This window comes from Stegodyphus dumicola, chromosome 3 (genome assembly GCF_044657685.1).
Source record: "Stegodyphus dumicola isolate Sdum_Otavi_A_Nest chromosome 3, ASM4465768v1".
NCBI lineage: Eukaryota > Metazoa > Arthropoda > Arachnida > Araneae > Eresidae > Stegodyphus > Stegodyphus dumicola.
Genome location: NC_140770.1, coordinates 236,652,790 through 236,673,876, shown reverse-complemented (window position 1 = coordinate 236,673,876; position 21,087 = coordinate 236,652,790). Strand labels below are relative to the sequence as shown.

At 32.1% G+C, this 21,087-nt stretch overlaps 1 protein-coding gene across 1 annotated transcript in view; it reads left to right on the top strand.

The window, feature by feature from the left end:
• Window positions 1-4,955: 4,955 nt before the first annotated feature.
• The window catches only part of LOC118183024 (green-sensitive opsin-1-like), a 248,901-nt gene continuing 232,769 nt past the window's right edge, over window positions 4,956-21,087 (top strand). Inside the window, exon 1 of the mRNA XM_085812395.1 lies at window positions 4,956-5,714. Coding sequence (XP_085668521.1) covers window positions 5,318-5,714 — 397 coding nt within the window. The 5' untranslated portion in view covers window positions 4,956-5,317. The remainder of the gene's footprint in view (window positions 5,715-21,087) is intronic.

Genomic DNA, 21,087 nt, shown 5'->3' with positions numbered 1-21,087 from the left:
AAAATATTACTGTGAGTTCTAGGTAGCTTTTGATGCGTTTTGAAATATCTCGTAGTTATAAGGTATTTCTTCCGCCTTCTCGGCATGTCTTCGTGGTGTGGTGGTCTGCACGCTGAGCGTGTATTCCAGAGGTCCGTGGTTCGAGTGCCTGAGAAAACGTTGCTAATTTTTCAATTCTCTTGTTTCCAAAAAATACCTACTTTACAAAGTAACATTTTATTTTACAGCGAGAAATTTAATTTCAGTTTAGTTATCTATAGTATACTACTGTTGAAGTAAGATGGCTTGAAAGGGTTGGCTCAACAATTTATATCTTGAACTCATTGTCATTTAAGAAAGTAATAAATTAAGATAGTATTCCGCATTATACCTCGTTTGCAACTTTTATAGATTTTAGCAGAGTAATACGAAATTTAAATTCTTATACATAATTTTTGCGAAAGTGCTAGGTAGCAAGTCATTCTTTTACATAGCGAAGATCAGTTTAGCAAAATGTAAAAATGAAAAGTATTCTGTAACATGAAAAACTGAAACTGAAATGTTCTTAAAAACGTTAGACTTTAGAACACATTGAAAACGTGAACTTGTGGGCAGTAAATTGAATTTTGTTTTTGAATTTAATTAAAACAATTGTTAAAGTTAAATTACAGGTACTTTTCATTGATGCACCTGCTACGCGTTTTGGCGTCTGTGAAAGCTTAGTCAAACACATGCCGCACCCTATGATAGTACCATCTGGAGATTATGTAAGTTTGTGGGTACATGGGTAAGCATGAATAATTAAACATACACATATACATTAAATAGTCAAATTTGTTTTGTCAATAAATTTCCATAATTATTTTTATACCCTAAGTATATGTATATGCATGCATATATATATATATGAAATTATTAAAATTTTTTAAGAATTAAAAAAAGATTATCCTACCCTAGGAAAAAATTGTGCAGGGAATTAAAAGTGCAATTAGGCATTCGGGACGAAGAACGAGTTAATATTTGATATCATTTATATTATTAAGGCAGGAAAAGTATTTGACAAATTTGATTCAAATGGGAAACATAATTAAAGTGTCAAAAATAAACGATAGGTGAACAAATAAAAACTATTAATTATTCTTTTCTTAATGCTTCAAATAAAACTATTCAAGGGCTAAATAGTTAAACACTGAACCGTTTGCAAATCCTTTTAAATCTGATATGGCAGACTATTGTTGCATTCTCTGGTCCACGAATGTGAGCGTGGGTTCGAATTCCACTTTCTGACATCAGTTGTTTCCTTCTGCGGGTTCGTGGATTTGGAGTGACTGATGACAACAGTTGATGAATAATCAAATCACAATTTAATCGCCAGTATTACACAGGGGAGTTTCGAAGACACGTTTAGAGTCGTCGAAAAACTACGATAAAGACGCTGAATCTATCAGCAACACAGACTTCAAGCTGTAACGGTAAAGACAGCTTCACGGAAAAGCATTAAAGTACAGCTGCCGACTCGGTCGATCGCTCTCGAGCTATTATCTAAACTCAAGACACTACTATTGAACTCAAGATATTCTCCTCTCCGCGTACAGGCAGGGTGTACATATATAACTTTAACCTACCTCAAGAACATTCTCGAGGAAACTGCTGAAAATGTGTTCTAAAATGTTCTCGCTCTGTTTATGGCATATTGCCAGTATTGTTGCCAAATGTCTCCAAATGGGCGATTTCTCGCCAAATCTGGCATCTCTGCCTTTCTTTATCACTTTCTGGCAAACCTAACTCCTCTTTGCAGGTAAGCTATCTTACCGCAACTGGGCATTTCGTAACGATATATATCTGTAATCATGTGAATTAAAGGCTACACAAAGTATAGTCAGTATTTTTCTTCATCCCTTTCATTTTAAAGAAAGAATGAACAAAACCTGCATTGTTCGTGCACTGCATTCGCTTCTTAACTTCTTAATTGAAGCTTTTTTTAAACCTTCCATCACGTTCACTTCAAGTACACATTTCAGGTATGCTTTTTCTAATAATATTCATTCTAAAATTCGATTAATGAAGTTGTGAAAGTAAATGTATAATTTCGTGAAGAACGAAAAAGCTCTTAGCTCTTCAGAAATCGAAATGATTTTCTTAGGTAATGTTGAATAAAGATATTTATTTAAGTTCTAAAAATATTGGTCAGCTGGAAAGATAGCCGTCTGATAGGGGTGGTGCTCATCATAAGAAGGGACTCATTGTCTACATGCGACAATGTTTCTACATTCTCAATGTACTTGAAATTTAACACCTCGTAAAGGACAAAATTCACGTTGGATCCCCTGCTGAAAATTTCATGCTAACAAACAGACATCAAAAATCTATATAAAAGAAAAAAAAAGCACAGCCGTATAACTTAAAGCAATAAGAATTTTCTGAACTCCAGAAGTAGAATTAAACATTTTATTCAAAAAAATCTTTATTTTTTAATTAAATTTAATTATTTTACCTATTTATAGTTAAATGAGTTGCTATGAACGATAGAAATATTTATCTCTGCATTTTAAAGTAAATCATTTTTAATATTTCAAATTATAATATTGCTTAAAATGATACTAAAAGATAGTATTAACGTAATAAAACTAATTTATGAAAACATATTTCGATACGTTTAAAACAGCTTCAGAATTCTACAATATAGTCACAATATTCGTTTAGACACTTAAGAGAATTGTATATTAGGGCTATATCACATATTTGTTCATGACACAGGAAAAAAAAAATTAAAGAAACGTTCTTAACCATTGCATTAAAAAAATGTTATATTTATACTTACCTAATAAAGATGCTATATGTCTTTCACCTGGAGAAATTAAAAAAGTGCCGAATTATTTTTGGTACATTTTCAGCATTTATTGGTAAAAAATAACACGCATTTGCTACATAAATTTTTAAATAAAATTAAAGTAAAGTAAAAATTAGGAAAGTTAAAAATACTGAATTCAGTAAAAAAATATGGTGCTTGTAAAATTAAATGCACAAAATGTAAATATAAAATACATTAAAAAAATTATTTTAGGAAAGCAGAGTTTAAATTTTTTTACTATTCGCAACATATGCAAATCCAGCCTGCTATAAATCCATATAAAGGGTGATTGGATTTAAAACAAGCCAAATAAACCGAACTTGTTCATAGGAAAAATAGTAAGAAGAATATGAAATAACGAGATAGAAGTAAATCAATGTTTTGTAAATATACAATGATTCGCATACAGATCTTTTGCAACAGCAAGCGTAGATATCAGTAAGTAATATGCTCGACAAATGTGAGCATGAATAGTGGTAAACATACGGACGTAGTGAATATACTCGTCTAGATATTTGAATCTTGATTGAGATTGATTTCAGTGATTGCATTAACAAATGGAAAAAGTTTTCACACTGCAGAGGGTAAAGGGAACACCAATAAAAGTCGTAATGATAAATTTTTTGCTTTTAAATTGGTAAAAGATAACTTACATGAATGTATAACTGAATATTCCAGGTTGAAATGAACCTGCCTTTCCAAAGCAAGCGCTTTATGTTACAGCGCATGGCTATCTGAAAACGCGCAGTCGCAGCTTTGGTTTCGGAGTTGTCCATTTTTTTTGGAGCTCGGACGACGTAAAGAGGTATATAAATGCACGCGATGAACAGCGATTCCATCAGATTCTCCAGCGAGTTGCTGGAGCTTACGTGTACGATGAATCTTAACCGTAAGACACATGTGACGGAACCTTCGTTCCGTGTTGACTGCTGCATTCGGTTGAGTAAATATAAAAGTTATTTCCAATCGTATTTGCCGACTTAATCTTTAACTCTTGTGAAGTTTAGAGTGAATTTATGCCAGCGTTCACTTTAGTTTCGCAATCGATATCATTTTTGAAAGCGAATTCTTTTATTTTAAAGAATACATAAATGTTATAAAATTAGTTGAAGTTAAGGTTAATTAAATTATTAGAAGGAATATAATTTTTTAGTTTAAGAACTTGAAGAGATTATTAGAGATTTAAAAGATCTACACGTAACACAAAAGGACTGACAGTATCACAAAGCTTGGTAAACTTATAAATATCTGATTTTTATAATATGAACAGATGTACTGTACGTCGAGCTTACACTGTACTGCCATGAACATAAATATGGTTTAAGGAGGAGAGTTTTGAAAAGACTCAGAGCTCCAAAACAATGTGTATGGACATTAAACTGAAATTTACATCACTCAAGCTTTACTAAAGAAACCTCAGATTCAAATTATTGTAAAACGTGTGAAATAGATGTCGAATGAAGTTAGATTTCGCAAAATTAATCGCAAATAAAGTAGGTAAGTGACTTTAAAATATATAATTTAAATATTAAACAAATGAAATTGTACTAAGTTCATTGAAGATTATCTGTTTGCTTGCAAAGAGTCAAATGAAAACAAATGATATTCAGAAAATTTTGCATAGAAGAAGTTTTTATATAATGAAAGAATATTAAGATAATTCTGTAAAAAGTGGTAATATTTGCATTTTAAGTTCGTACTACAATGCGTATCTTAGCCTTCATTTATGAAAACTGTCTATAAAAGAAATAACAAAATTTGAATAGCGTTTTTAAAAAATATATTTATATTTAAGATATTTTTAATATACGTATATTTAAAAAAATCTCTTAAGAAAAATATTAATTTCACCCTGATTTGCATGTTTCGCTTATAAGGTAACAGACTTTTAGTACGGGGTTTTTTATTTATATAATAAATTTGTAGTATGCTTTGTTTGTTTTATAGAAACAGCCGGCATAAAGCAGAATTTGCATTTAGACGATTATTAAAAAAGTTTATTAAATGTTTTCTTTTTTTTTTTCAACTGGTACTGCAAGACACGCATTTTAAGATACATAGCCTAATAAAATATAAAGTTTTGGTATAGTAACGGCTATTTGATTCAAAACTTTTAAGAAGACAGTGTGTACAGATCTAAAAAACATATGAATAATTTACCTTTAGAATCTAAGAAAATAATGTTATAAGACTGGTAACCTATCTCTTTGTGATACCAGTAACTATGATTAATTAAGGAAATTGAAAGATTTATCAAGAAATTATTGCCTGTGATAACATTTGAAATCAAATTTTTCTCATTTACTCAGATAAAGAATCCACTTGTCTATTATTATTCATTATATCAAAAGTGACATCCTTCTTTGGAACGGAACTTGGAAAAAAAAACTATCTTTTCTAACCTGAAATAGGAAAAAATATTTGATATATCTTTAGATAATCTTCTGGCCACACGAATTCTGTTCCAATAAAAGTATAAAATCTCTCATGACTATGTCTGCTACTAGCGCATCACCCTTGAATTTTAGTAGTTTACCATCCACAATGATAGTAAACAGCACTCAGTTTGCAAAGATACCTTTGAAGAACTCAATGAATTTAACTACCGTGGAAGACTTGTCACCTGTTGGGTATAGCATAGCTGCTGTAGTGCTCTTCTTCATCATGTTGCTGGGATGCTTCAATAACCTGTTGGTTATAATAGTAGTAGGCGGAACTAAAAAACTCAGAACACCTATGAACAGCATCTTACTTAATCTAAGTGTCAGTGATTTTATAATTTCAGCATTTGGGACACCCATGAGCTTTGCGTCTGCTGTTAACAGGAAATGGATTTTTGGCGAATTCCTCTGCGAAGCCTATGCCTTTCTTATGACTCTAACAGGTAAGGAAAACTACAATTTTAACAATAATTATTATATATGGCATCTTAGCTTTAGAAACATATTTATATGAATTGCGCCTGTTGGTTTCTTAAATTCTAGTAGTTTGTTTAATTTATGAAATGCCTTTATAAATGACATATACAGAATGTCTCAGACATCTGATCCTAGACAAAAAATAAATACACTAGTTACTTTACTATTTAATTTAACAATTCTCGAGTTGGGGCAATTGCTAATAAAGTCTATTTCGATTAATACATAAATTATTACTCACTATAACAAAACAGCAGAATTGACGCTTTAAAAATGAGATATCTTGATACTTAGAAATACGAAAATGTTTTATGTTAAAGAATTTAGAAAATGATTAAAAAGAGATGGGTATAATTTTAAGCATTTATTGCACATAATAAATGACACGATGAGAAATAAATTAGTTAAGGGTTAAATTACAGTACTTTAAGCACAACTAAGTAAATAACATGATTAATGTCCAGATATTATCCAGCGACTTAAAATCGGTCGGATATCAGTCTTGGAATCGGTCGTAAGGTCTTGCTTAATTAGGCGGACAGTAGGCTTTCATGTACGCTGCGAAAAAAAAAAAGAGGGGAGGAACTATTCTATATCTTCCGTTTTACTGGGCCGACTGACGAAATTCAACTTGCGTTTTTCATGTCTCGAAGGCGCGAGTTAGGATATGTATTAGATTTATATATAGCATTGTTCTAATATGGATATTTTGACATAAAATTGGACTTTTCCGAAATTTCATGAAAATTGTTTTCCATACTTCGATTCTACGACTCAAATTATGCCAAGTTGCTAAGTTTTGTAAAAGTCGCTTGGGGTAGTTTTAAAACATTAGCTCTCAACATTTTAGCTTCTCACTGCTAATTGAATTTGATATATGTTTATTAATATCTCTTTTTTTATTAAACTTACTTGATTTTTTTTTCCAAAATTCGAAATTTAGGCGTAATCCAAATATAATTCGCACATTTTTTATGATTTATTTTTTAAACTTATACTTTTAAATATTTTTTTGAAAAACTTTTTGTATTATAACCTGTAAAAATGTTAACATCATTTTAAAGTAGATATATTTCTAGGCACACCTGCAAAAAATTAGAATTTTTTATTCTAAATTTCCTAAGATATACATGAATTTACATTTTGGCGTGTTTTGAAATTTGGCGTATTTATAATAACGAAAATGTAGTTTACGCACTTTGTTAAAGATATTTGAAAGAATGAACGATGGGCCTTTTTTCCACTCGTGCATCAATGAAAAAAAAAACGAAAGTAGGTTACTATAAATTAGAAATTTAGCCAAGTGAATTATTATTAGCGCAAACTAAAAAAAAAAAAAAAAATGCATCAAGATAAATTTTTGAATTTCTCCGTAAATTTCAGACCAAATTTTACAAACTTTAATATATTGGTATAATTTGAGTCATACAATCGAAATATGAAAAAAAAAATTCGTATGTCATTTCAGAAAAGTCCGATTTTGTGCCAAAATACCTATATTAGAACAATGCTATATATAAATCTAATATATATCCGCTTTCGACACATAAAAAACGACACATAGTTTCGACACATAGACATTTCGACACATAAAAAACGCATTTTGAATTTCTTCAATCGGCAGAATAGAACAGAAGCTATAGAATTGTCTTCTTTTTTTTTCACAGTGTACACGCGTGGACAACCACTCTGGTTGGCTGGTAATCAGTTGGAAATTATGCGTAAATTGTATTCCCATTAATTCACAATTTCGGTAATTATGTGAAAATATTTGTATCGAAGTTTGTTACAAATTTGGACATTCCAGCGTACAAACCATTCGAACGACTAAATGAGATGAGGGAACGTTAAAATGATATATAAACATGTAGAAAACAATCTTAAAAGTAATACTTTTATAGTGATTCAACGCGAAATCCCGTTTTGAGACTAATAGCTCTTCTGGGCTCACGCTTCTTTGGGCTAAAAATGCATAACAGATCAAAATTCTTCACAATCTTGCCTTTAGCGAGAATTTATGTGCTTTATTTGTCTCTGGTTATGATTATGTTTTGCCTCTGTCTATTTTTTCTCATCCCTCAGAAAGAAATGCTGTTAATATTATTCAATTTAGCAATAAAATCACAGATGATTTCCCTGTAACTTGCTGTACTCATGGCAGCAAACCTGGTAGCAAAGTTAGTTTCATTGCATTTGTTGTCTTCAAAAATGGTCTTAAACTTGAGAACTTAATGAAATGATAAATAATATTTCAGAATGATAGTTTGTAATACAAAATGATACTTTGTGGTACATGGGAAATTATTCATATTTTAAATTTTAAAAAAAAATGGAAAATTCAAGTATTGTTCAGTTAAAGTGTTTTTAATAGGTAAAAAATAAACTGCCATTCAGCCTCGGTGTACTGATCTACTCGCTCAGTTTTATGAATTCGATTTTAATATAACATACATGCTAACTCAACGGTTATCTCCCATCCAACTGATCAGACATACATGCTATTCAAACGTACATGATATTACGTCTGCTCTGATTCCAAACAAAAACTGTGATCGGTTCAAATATATACAGAATAGCTGGAAGATGTCCAAGCAGATGATGTATACATATGCAAAATGACAGTAAATTCATTAAAACTATTCATGATAAAGCTATAGATTAGAGACGGCCAATTGGTTAAAGAGCCGCATGCGGCTTGTCAGTTATTTTTCTAGAACTTCTGCCGCTAAACTAATTAAATTACCATGACAGTGCGTGTCCGAATATGCGTGTATTTTTAGATATTTAACAATCTTAAAACTTTCTTCCGAACAAAATTCCTGAAATTTGACATCGGTGAATTCGTTCTTCGTATGAATTCCTACCTTGATCTTATTTGCTTGCATTACACTTTTACCCTAAAATTTAAGGATATATATAGTTTTCCTGAAAATTATATTCCAAATCGCATTTTGAATTCTTTCTGTTATTATATTTACGGTTTTGTTCCCTTTGGCAATCTCTTTGTAACAAAGATTTTTAAATTTTGTCACAAGAATCTTCAAGTAAATGATATTTATTATTTTAGGATGTACTCGCACATTTGGCTCCACATGACATATAGAACGATCCTTGGATTCAAGGCAGAACGTAAACTGATCTTCGAGGGTACAGAAATTCGTGTCTTCTGTCCTATAAAATTAACATGCTTTAGAGTGGGAGAGGGCTCCCATAAATAAAAAAAGTGCAGGGGCAAAAGGAACTGTGTGTCTAAATTTCTCATAAGGAGAAAATTAGCCAGGTAACAAAACCAAATACCTTAATGAGGCTATTTGGTATTTAAGGAGAATCTTAATGATCAATTAACGTAATGAACTAATGAAATAACGAAATGTATAATCTTGCAATTATGATAATTTACTTTCTGACTAATTTTACATAATTCTATAATGTAAATATATACCATCATTGCTATTGAAACTAGATGAGAATTTTTTTATTGGCATATTCGTCTCGTAAAAGAAGGGTCTAACTTTTATTTTTAGTTTAACCTATTCCCTCGTGCTTTGACACGTTTTGTTTTGCTACCAAGATATTTATGATTCCCGTTATCTGTCACATATTGCCATTGTACTTACTTTTCATGTACAGAGAAAAATAACCAGTTCTCAGATTGTTGCCATTCAATGTAGCCTAAGATCTTTAATTTATTTTTCAAATTATCAATACAATTAATTAACAAATTAACCTAATTTATAATTTTATTTTAATTTTTAACTACACATTTAACATCTGCTCTACTTTATTTGATACAGGTGAATATGGAAATAAATATAAAGCAGATTGAATACATGAATAAGTATTTAGTGTAGTATATTTGATACAGTATATGTAAGTCACAAGTTTTATGAACATAAGCAGCATTTCTATAATTGTTTAGAGGTGGGTTTAGCGCCAAGTATTATATACTTCAGTACGAAATTGTAGAAATATTTTATTTTTTCGTTTATTTTATTTGATTTACATTTATTTGATATGGCTTTGTTTATATTTTGACAAACTATCAATGTATTTCTTGAGCGTAAGACGTCAAAGCTCATTTCCGGTTCAGCGACTCCCATTCGGGATCATTTCTGATACGTGAAACCCGTTTACATCCATTTCTTTGTTCAACAGCCATGTATTCTCTTGCGTAATAGACTTGAACTGAAAACATAACTTAAGAGCACAATTTTGGAATATATTCTGTAAAAAATGCAGTACGTTTTTCAAGTATTGAGGAAAAAATAATCTTGATGGGTTTCATAAATATTTGTTTTAAAATGGAAATTAAAACGCACTGTTTGTTAGTGTCTGTCTGCATTTAAAGGTCATTTAAACTTTTATGCATATTTCTCAATGTTATATACTTTTTTTCACTTTAAACTGCAAAATACTTATATACCTAAATATAGCTATTGAACCGTTTTGAAAATTTTTGCGTTTGTTGCAAGTTGTATAATTATACAGCTGTATTTTGGATCTGTTTATTAAATTTTTTTAATAAATCTTGAAATTATTATTAAGATCAAACCTGTAAAAGCTCCACTATTATTTAAATTAAAAAAATAATGTATTCAAATTAAATTTAAATTCAAAATAAAGTACTGCAAGACTTGAATAAGGATAATATGTAATGGATATAATATTAAGTAAGTCCTACAAAATTAACATCTCAAAATATTAAAAGAAAATTTATTATAATTTCCTCTTATCTTGCTCCAAGTTGAAATAAAGCTTGAAATAAATGATGATTACCAGAAAAAAAATCCAGCCATTCAAAACATTCTGACGATAAATTGTCATATGCAATAAAATGAATAAAACCAATGTACAAACGTCTGCATATTGCCAAGATTTATTTGTCGCTCAGTTATGACTAATGAAATGAATATTTTTATAAGTTATAAAATTTGATGTGAAGTTTTCTTACAAAAACCGCTTCATCTGCTTCCTTTTCTGCTTTCTAAATATTAATGAAGTTGCTATTTAAGTGCAGCAAACGCATTCAGAGTCATTTTTAGCGTCATTATATTTTGACAGTTTTCAGTTACTGGGTAATTCTAAGTAAAAATTTTACATATATTCATATTAATATTCATATTCATATTCATATTAATATTCATACTCCCCGTTTCCTTTCCCTTCACCAATCCCAGATTTTTATATAATGACTAATAAATATTCAAATATTATTTTAATTACGTGCGAAACTGAAGATGAGATTACTTTCTTCGTTCTTCCTAAAAGTTTTTAATCTTACCTGACAAAAGTTTACCAAACAAGAAGGATAGATTACGTCGTTAAATATTTGCAGACTTGTTCTAGAAGTCTTCAAAGACTTTAATTTAGTTTTCTGTTGTATCTTAATGAATTTAATTAATAAGAAAGGGAAAAAAGGTTGAAAATGAAGCTTTTTAAATTAATGCACCAAACTGCATACACATTAAGAAAACGAAGGATTTCTGCCGATCAGTTCAAACCATTAAATGCAGGCGTTTGAACATCTGGCGAAAAAAAAATGATAACGCAATATGTTTCTTGCGGCGCGTTCAAATTAGTCACCGTAAAAGAACTGATGTTGTGACTTATCTCCTGAAATCGTCTGAAGTTATGTTCATGACGTTGCTTAGTAGGAAAGAAATGGAAGTCTTTTAACACTAGATATAGCCAACAGATGATACATAGAAAGATGCAGATCATGATTATTCTTCTCAGAAATGTAAGAAGAAAGATACATTATGTTAAGTTTTATAACAGAATGTTATATGTTAAATTTAAATCAAATATACGTCTATGAAAAAGAAATCCTTTATACATTCCTACTGTTAAGTAATTTTTCTTCCGAAATGGCAATGGAAAGAATCCCTTAAATACAGAATGTACTTTTAAAAAGATTACATGGTCTAAATACACTGAAGTGACAAAAGTCATGGGATACCTCCTAATATTTTGTCGGTCCTCCTTTTGCCCGGCGAAGTGCAGCAACTCGACGTGGCATGCACTCAACAAGTCGTTGGAAGTCCCCTGCAGGAATATTGAGCCATGCTGCCTCTATAGACGTCCATAATTGTGAAAGTGTTGACGGTGCAGGGTTTTGGGCACGAACTGACCTTTCGATGAAGTCCCATAAATGTTCGATAGGATTCATGTCGGGCGATCTAGGTGACCAGATCATTCGCTGGAATTGTCCAGAATGTTCTTATAACCAATCGCGAACAATTGTGGCCCGATGACATGGCGCATTGCCATCTATAAAACTCCCATCGTTGTTTGAGTACGTGAAGTCCATGAATGGCTGTAAGTGATCTCCAAGTAGCTGAAGGTATCCATTTCCAGCCAATGATCGGTTCAGTTGCACCAGAGGACCGAGTCCATGCCATGTAAAAACAGCCCAGACCATTATGGAACCACCAGCAGCTTGAACAGTGCCTTGGTGACAACATGGGTCCATGGCTTCGTGGGGTCTGCGCCACACTCGAACACTACCATCAGCTCTTACCAACTGAAATCGTAACTCATCTGACCAAGCCACGGTTTTCCATTCGTTTAGGGACCAACCGATATGCTCACGAGCCCACGAGAGTCGCTGCAGGCGATGTCGTGCGTCAGTAAAGGCACTCGAGTCGGTCTTCTGCTGGAATAGCCCAAGGAAGACAAATTTCGCCGCACTGTCCTATCGGATACGTCCCTCGTACGTCCCACATAGATTTCTGCGGTTACTTGACGCAGTGTTGCTTGTCTATGAACATTGACAACTCTACGCAGACGTCGCTGGTCTCGGTCGTTAAGTGCAGGTGGTCGGCCACTGCGCTGTCCATGGTGGGATGTTATGCCTGAAATTAGATACTCTCGGCACACTCGTGACACTGTGGATCTCAGAATGTTGATTTCCCTAACGATATCCGAAATGGAATGACATATGTGTCTAGCTCCAACTACCATTCCGCGTTCAAAGTCTGTTAATTCTCGTCGTGCGGCCATAATCACGTCTAAGCCTCTTCACATGAATAACTTGAACACAAATGAAAGCCCTGCCAAAGCACTTCGCATTTATACATTTTCTACGCGATACTACTGCCATCTGTATATTTGCATATTGCTATCCCATGACTTTTGTCACTTCAGTGTATATTTTAAATAACTGATCACAAACCCATGATTCCAGTTTAAAAATGACGATTAACTTTGCCACTGTGACAAGTTTTATCATGTGATATGTTTTAACAAAACATATAATTATGTTTTTGTTAAGATTTTATTTTAACTTTAATGGGAGGAAGAAAATGTGAGTGATAAAAATATTTTTGTGTAGCCCAGTTAATCGGAAATGGGAAGGAGGACTTTCGTCGGAGATCCATACTCCCCGAGACAACATTAATTAAAAGTTTTATCTAAAGAGTGTAAGTATCCTTAAATATAGGCTACGCCTGCTGAGTTAATATTTGAAGACTTCTGAATGATATTTATCGAGAACGAAAACTTCCACAAGAAAGCAGGCATTTCTGTATATATCGCTTAATCTCGTATAAATCCAGACAATATTTAATTTTTTGCTTGTTTGAAAAAGCTATGGAGAAGTAAAATGTATGGACCTTCCGATTTATTCGATTCTTAATTAATTCTTTATTTTCTTTCATTAAGGGATATTTATTTATTCCTTTGTTATATTCTTTGTTAAACCTGAGAATGGAAAAGTTATTATTTTGATTCGATTTTTATTCTATTTAAAATAATTGCTAAAGGTCCAAATTTTGAAGCTAAAAAAAGTTCGTTTTTATGCACTCCTTCAAACTAGTTTATTTTCTTTCTTTCTACCGCGTAAATGTATGTAAGTCGTAAAATTTGGCAATTTATTTAGAGATAGGTTTTCGTTATTGGAGAAGTCAATTAACAAGAATCAGCGTAATTTTTGTAAATTTTACAGGACTACTTTCGATGGTTTAACAACAGAACCATCCTCCTCAACTGCCTTGGTGCAAATGAACAAGATAAGATATGGTGATAAGAATTGCTGAACAGAACTTTAGCTACTTGCGACATCTGCTGATGAAACAAGAAAATTAAACATAATTAAAACATAGCGGCTAAAGGTAAAGATGGACTGGAATTAGGATCGTTAACTAGAACAGAACAGTTTTTTGAATGGGAAACGCCTCCAGAAGCTGCAGAAAATTGAAAGTGGGAATTTTGGACTAACAGTGCTGGGCAAAAGAGGACTTCTGAGTTTTCTTTTTTCTAACGTATGCCTCATGTTCTTTAATGCGAAATTTTAAGGCTGTCTTAGTAATACACATTTTCAGTTTGACCAATGTAAATTAAACCACACTGGCAAGGAATCCTGTTTTCATAAGTTTTCATGTAGTAGAAACTTTATTTTAATAAAAATTGTTATTAGAATATTAGTAATGTACTACAAAGAGCGTCCTATTAATACGATTTTTTTGCAGTGGCCTTCATAAAAATGTAAATATTTTGTACTTATTAAATTCTGAAATCTTCTGTTAAAATAATTAATAAATTAAAAATTAGGTTTCACAGAATTATCGGAGAATGAAAAATCTGATGAGGACAGCACATGACTTATTTGTACGGCCTATTAAATTATGCTCATTTTTTGCTCCATTTCATTTAAACTTATTTTTCCGAATTTCATTAGAGATAGATTTCTCATTCAAGCAATTCACTTCTAACTTCGCGGCAAGGAAAAAATACAAACGTCTTCATAAAAAACTCAAAACATCTTCATTAAAAATTGTAAAATGCAGAAAAACCTAAAACACCAAATACAATTAAAAACCGTTAAAAAACAATTTATATAATAAAAATTAGAATTTAAATGAATTAAAACTGGGCAGAAAGACAGATTTTTGGGGTGCCGAGTGGGGCGCAAAAGTTGGTGAAGAAACTGACTTAATTCACTATGCTACTAAATTTAAAGTGTAAGCGAATAACGGCGTCGTTAGGCTTAGTGGAACTTAAACAACTTTTATACTGTTGATAATTCTAAAAATATTCCATGCAGGTTAACTAAAGGCATAAAAACATTCACCGGAACATAAGAACAATATAGTTCAATAACTTTTTAAGCAAAATATCCCCAATTTACCAATATATAAAAATAAAAAAAAAAAACTTAGCTCACCGAACTGGGTAACAAAGTGGATATAGACACAATATAGCATCATATATATAAAATTTCAACATTCTGAGGCTACTCGTTTTTGAGTTATGCTAGATACGTACTTACGTACAGACGTCACGAAAAAAGGCTCTTTTGAATCCATTTTACAACTCGTTTTGTGGAAGAGTCCTTTATTCTGTCCGTACGTACAGATGTAACTCAAAAAACATGGTTCAAATGGAATTCAAAGCGGTCAAGATGGGTATTTTCGTTGAAATACGATATCCGAAATTATTCGCTATTGCAGTATTTCCATCATACATTAAATTAATTAAAAATAAAATATCCTATAACTGTCAATAACTCATTCTAAAGATTAGTCTACAAAATTAATCAGATTCTTATTTTAACTTTGACAAAACATAAAAACTAAAACAATAGTTATTTATTTTGTGTTTTATCGATAACCTTGTTCCTTTAAGCTGATAATTTTAATCTGTAATAGCGGAAGCGAGCAAATTCATTCACGAATATATCCATGAAGTAAGATACAGATCATGTAAAGATACGAAACTTTTGATTTTGACCAAATAAAGATTAGTAAATATATAGTAACTATAATTTTTGCTCTAAAGAGACAGCCTTGTGATTAAAATCACATCGTGCGGCTCTCCGGCCGCCAAATTGAGACCACTGGTCTGTACCACCTTAAGATATCATTTCTGCACATTCATTCCATTGGAAAATCTGCTTATTTCAGTCCCCTCAGATCTCCTTCAGCTACGATCTTTGCAGTCTTTCCCAATATTTTTCATCCATAGTATATAAAAGAAAATTTAAGTATGTGAAATAAATAGATCCAAAAGTATATTATATCATATTATAAAAACAATCGTTGTGTTGAAGGAAATACAGAAGAAATTTCATCGATAGCTGAAAAGTGAGTTAAGTCAATGAAGTGATGTTATTTGTCACTTTTAATTAGGTAATTAATCAGTTAACGGGATTTTCTTTTTTTACATTAAGCGAAATTTGTTTTTGCTAATCTGAACTTAATGAACTGGATAATAAAAACGAGGAAGCTTATCGGATTTGTTATTCAAGCACGTTAAACAAACCGAGTATCTACAGCTAGAAAAACAACATGTTTGTAGAAGGCCGAAAGTAAAGGAATGCCAGAAAGATAGATTTAAGAAGCTAGCTGCAAGAGAAATCGGGTAATTTTTCACTCGCAATGAAACGTATCTGACTACGTGCTAATGGTCATTGATGAAATTTTTCAAGAAATTTTTATTAGTTTATTTTAACGCTTGCACATTAATCTTCCCAAAATACTTTTTTTTTCTTCACCGGTAGTTAGAAAGAGAATGATGGCTGCTGTTGTTTTACACCGTGAACCGGAAGCTTCTGTTTAAAAACCTGGAAGTTTATGTCTAAAGATATACAGACTATTTTAAATAACTTTAAAACGAAAATTTTTCATATGAATACTTTCAGTGATGATCAAAAGATGATTTTGAATCTTTTTATTTGATATTAAGCTCTCGGAAACAATTTGCAATTTAATTTTCGTTACTTGGCAGTATTTTCTTTTCCTCCTATTTGTGCTTGCATTACATTAAACCTATTTTTTTAAAAACTTGATTTTTTTCCAACTTTCCTGTTATGAAAAAAGTGTTAACTTAAAATACTAAAGTATAGTAAAGCAATTTTATGAAAATATTTACAAATATTCTATGAAATCTTGTGAATTAAATGGATTAAAAGTTTATATATATATATATATATATATATACCTAAAAGTGTTTCGTCCAATTTTGTGAACAAAATGGCAGAAATTTCTCGAAAAATAGCTAGTGCATGTACTCAAACAAGTATATTTAATAGACATTTTATTTTATACTTAAACTCCTTATACATTCATAAATATAAGGCACAAAAAATGCAAGTATAATATTGATAAATAGCTTTGTGGAAACATATCTGTTAATCCTGAAATTTAACACATTTTTAATGCAAAATGTAAGAAAGGAAGAAAGAAAGTTATATTTTTGTAATATGTTTATTGCTTGTTACTGCCATTTTAAATAGTATTATGTTTTTAATAATATTTTAAAGAGTAGTAATAGTATTTTAAATAGTCATTTTAAATAGTAACACCAATAATAGATTTATTTATAAAATTTGGGTGCTGAAGAAAGTCGGATACTTTAACATGTTTTATTTGATCATAATTTTGACACACAACAGAAAACATCATATTTTTAAAAATCGGTCTCCAGCTGTTACAAATTGCTTCACAAGACGACAAAATCGGTCGAGTTAAAAGATCAGAAGTTAAATAAACTTTTAAGCAGCTCTTTCTAATTGATAATGTAAGCTGTAATAAAGTTAAATTTTTTTTTTCAATGTTAAATTTTTGTGATGTAGCCGTTCCTCAATAAACACTAATGCCGGCTAGCTTTAAAAAGGATTTATTAACAGAGCACACAGGAACGGTTACAAACAAAAGAAATATACATAAAAATGAAACATATACCAAATGGAACATCAAACATTTGAATAACATAACATAGTAAACTATCATCATGGCGGCTGGAGGTCGACTGACGTTTTTTCATATCGCCACGAGATGGCGTTTAAATAAAATAGTTCGGTTACAGTTCATGAGTTCATGGCGTGAATAAAATAGTTCAATTACACTTAAATAGGTCTGTTACATCCCCCCCTCTGACTTCGTAGACGTCTCGTCAAGAAGTCAGGAACTGACATTTGTCTACTTTGTGCAGCGGGCGGAGAATCAGATGGACGGGCTCCAGTTTGACGAGGAGTAGATTTTGCGTCACCAGCACCTTGTGCAACAGGTGCAGATTCGGATGGTATTACACGTTTCGGGCGTCCTCTTTTCTTTAATTACACGAGCTGAGTTTTGCTTATTTCGATCTTGATATGGTTTCAAGGCTGAAACATGATACTTGCCGAGAATTTTGTCTGGTTCATGAGGATCGGCAATATCATAAGTAGTTGGAGATCTTGTAGTCACTATCACATAAGGACCATCTCTCTTGGGCATGAATTTAGCAGTTTTCTTCAGTGGACCTTTGCTGATTGGGTGGAGGGTGACCCAAACTTTATCTCCAGGAACGAATTTCGGTGTTTCTCTTCGTTTTTTGTCAGCATATCGTTTCTGCTTATCTTGATGCATTTCGACTCTTTCTCGTACCTGTTGTACATTTCTTGCAAAACGTTTCAAATATGGAGTAATTTCGGGAACAAAATTATCGTTCTCAATTACGGCTTTTATATCATGCTTTACATCATCTAAGGTTCGTAACTCTCGTGCAAATTGAAGAAAAGAAGCAGAATGTCCAGTTGAATCACATTTGGCTGTATTCAAAGCAAACCTTATTACTGGCAGTTTATCCTTCCATGACTGATGGTCGTTACCAACAAGTATTGCTAAACGTGGTTTCAGATCTCTATTCTTCCTTTCAACTGGGTTAGATTGTGGGTGATAGACAGTAGTAAGACTTTGATCAATGTTCAAGATATAGCATAGTTGTTGCATAACAGCACTAGTAAACTGGGTACCATTATCACTTATTATTTTCCTGGGTAACCCAAATCGAAGGGCAACTTCCTCCAAAAGAATAGTGGCACATTCTCTGGCCGTGGCTTCCTTTAAAGCAAATAGTTCTGTCCACTTCGTAGCACAGTCCTGCACAATAAAAATCCATTTTTCACCAGACGGTGTTTCAGGAAGGGGACCGAAAAGATCAATTGACAAGGTTTCAAAACGTTGAGCATAGACTGGAATTTGAAGTAAGCCAGATGGCTTTTGATTAGTGGTTACTCCCCCCTACTTTGAAGACAGTGTGATATTTGTTAAGCAATGCATCAGTTGGAAGCCGTTGGGCTGTAGTTAATTGCTGTTCTTCATTTTCTCGTAGTCGGCAGTTGTTTACAACAACTGGGGTTTCTTCCAGTACTTGGGATTGATGAGGTTTCACGAAGCTATATTTTCTTCGAGGTTCATCAGAAAAGTTCCACTTATTTTCAGCAAGATTTAAAACAATTTTAGCTTTTTGAAGAAAGTCAGTTCCTAACAGAGTCGAGTTATTTTTGGCATCAGGCAACACAAGGAGCGGAGTTTTGAACTCTCTGCCTTCGAGAAGAATGAGTTGTTCGGTGCGAAGTACCTCTTTTTCAGATACCAAACCATCAGCGAAAGACACCTGTAGTGTTATCTTTTCAAAAACTGCATCTTGTTTTTGCAGAATATGATAGAGGGATTCACTTGCAATTGAGTGACTAGCACCAGTGTCGGCGAAAGCTGTACCGGAAACACCACCAATACTAATTCGAAATACAGCAGTCCGAGGGGAAGATAAACAGGATCGGATTTGGATAGTGCCAAAATTTGATGAATTTGAAGTCTTTGGGGGGTTACACCTGGACATTTAGACTTGATAAAACCAGTTTTTCCGCACCCATAGCATGTTAAAGGAGGTCGCGTTCCTTCTGTTTGTTGCTGACCACGATTTAAAAAGGTTTTATGAGTTCCCTGTATGTCACTTGTTCGATTTTCTACTTTGTGTTTGGATGGATTAGTCGGTTTGTAAGAATAGTTCCGCCTGCCAGGAAGTTCAGTTTTATAGTTCGTATTTTTAACACGTACAGCTTCATAATCATCCAATTTCTGTACTAATTCAGATGAACTCTTTAGTTTTCCCCAAGTATCAATAAAATGCTCCTTAACGTCACTACTGACTCTTCTTTTAAGCTGATCCGTCAGAACCAAGTCTTTGAGTGATTCAAAGTCTGTAACATCGAGACTATGAAGCCACTCTTCGAGATAATTGTTTAATTCGTAAGCAAAATCTTTCCATATGGACCCAGGGTGTTTTTGGTGTGTAGTAAGTTTAATTCGAAATGATTCAGCATTTAATTTGAATCTTTGTAGCAGAATCTTCTTGATGTAAGAATAATCTTCTAATTTGTCTTTTGGTTCTCTTAAAATAATTTGCGAAATGTCTATAAGCAGAAGAGGTAGGAGATAAGTAATGTAATCTATTTGTTTTATATTAACTTTCTCACATTGTCTTTCAAAAATTTGCAGGTAGGTTGCAATGTCAGAAGTTCCTGTAAATTTAGGGATTAGGTGTTGAATATTTGTTCCAATAGCTGCATTTGAAGCAAAGGCGGCATAGTTAGGGTTTGAGCTAGCAGCTGCCAGGTTTATTTTTAAACGTTCCAATTCTAATAAAAGTTCTTGTTCTTTTCTTTGATGTGTCTCCAGATCGTTGCTTTCACGTTGTTTATGTTGTCTAGTTTCGATTAAAGTTTCCAGAGGATTCCTGGTAAAAGCCTCATCATAAGTGTCAGAATTGACAATAAGATCTTTAAGATCTATTACTCGCATAGTGTCGTTTACAGTGAAACCCAGTTCTGCAGCGAGAGTTTTTAAATCCTCTTTTCGTGCTTTGGCAAGGTAAGCCATAATTATATGAGAGGTCAGGGGGGAGGGAAAAGATGAAGTTGAATTTGTTGTTATTTCGATTTTATTCACAATACAGTATTTTAGAATTTATAATTATACCTTTAAGTAAAATGTATATACCCCTATTAAACAGCATGTATGAATGTAAACAATGTTACTCGTACATTTATATACCACTATTAAACAGTATTTATAAATGTAAACAATAATACTCACAAAGTTTATTATTTCGAGTCGTAAAAATAAACATAAAAATGCCCTCATAAATTCAACTTGTATCAAGAAAATAACATATAATAAATTGCTCAAAAATTGTTTACTACTTAGAAAAACATACAAAACATACATAAATGTCTTACCATAAGCTTTTATATTTAAGCTGAATTCTTCGAAATCTTAATCTTAACAAAATATTAAGCTGATTAAGCAACACACACTTAGTAACTCTTTTACTTTATTTAAAGTCATTCGATTTTATTCATAATTATTTTCTTTCGCTTCAAGAAATATTTTCAAGACATGCATTCATTAAAGGAAAACAATCGTATTTTCTTAAAGTATTATACTATAATCATTTTCTCAAAATGTTCGTCGAAAGATAAATCAACAAGTACAATATTTTATTTTATGTAGAATAAAACATTTAATAAGGAACAACAGCACTCAAAGGAAATAAAAATAATAAAAGATTTGACGT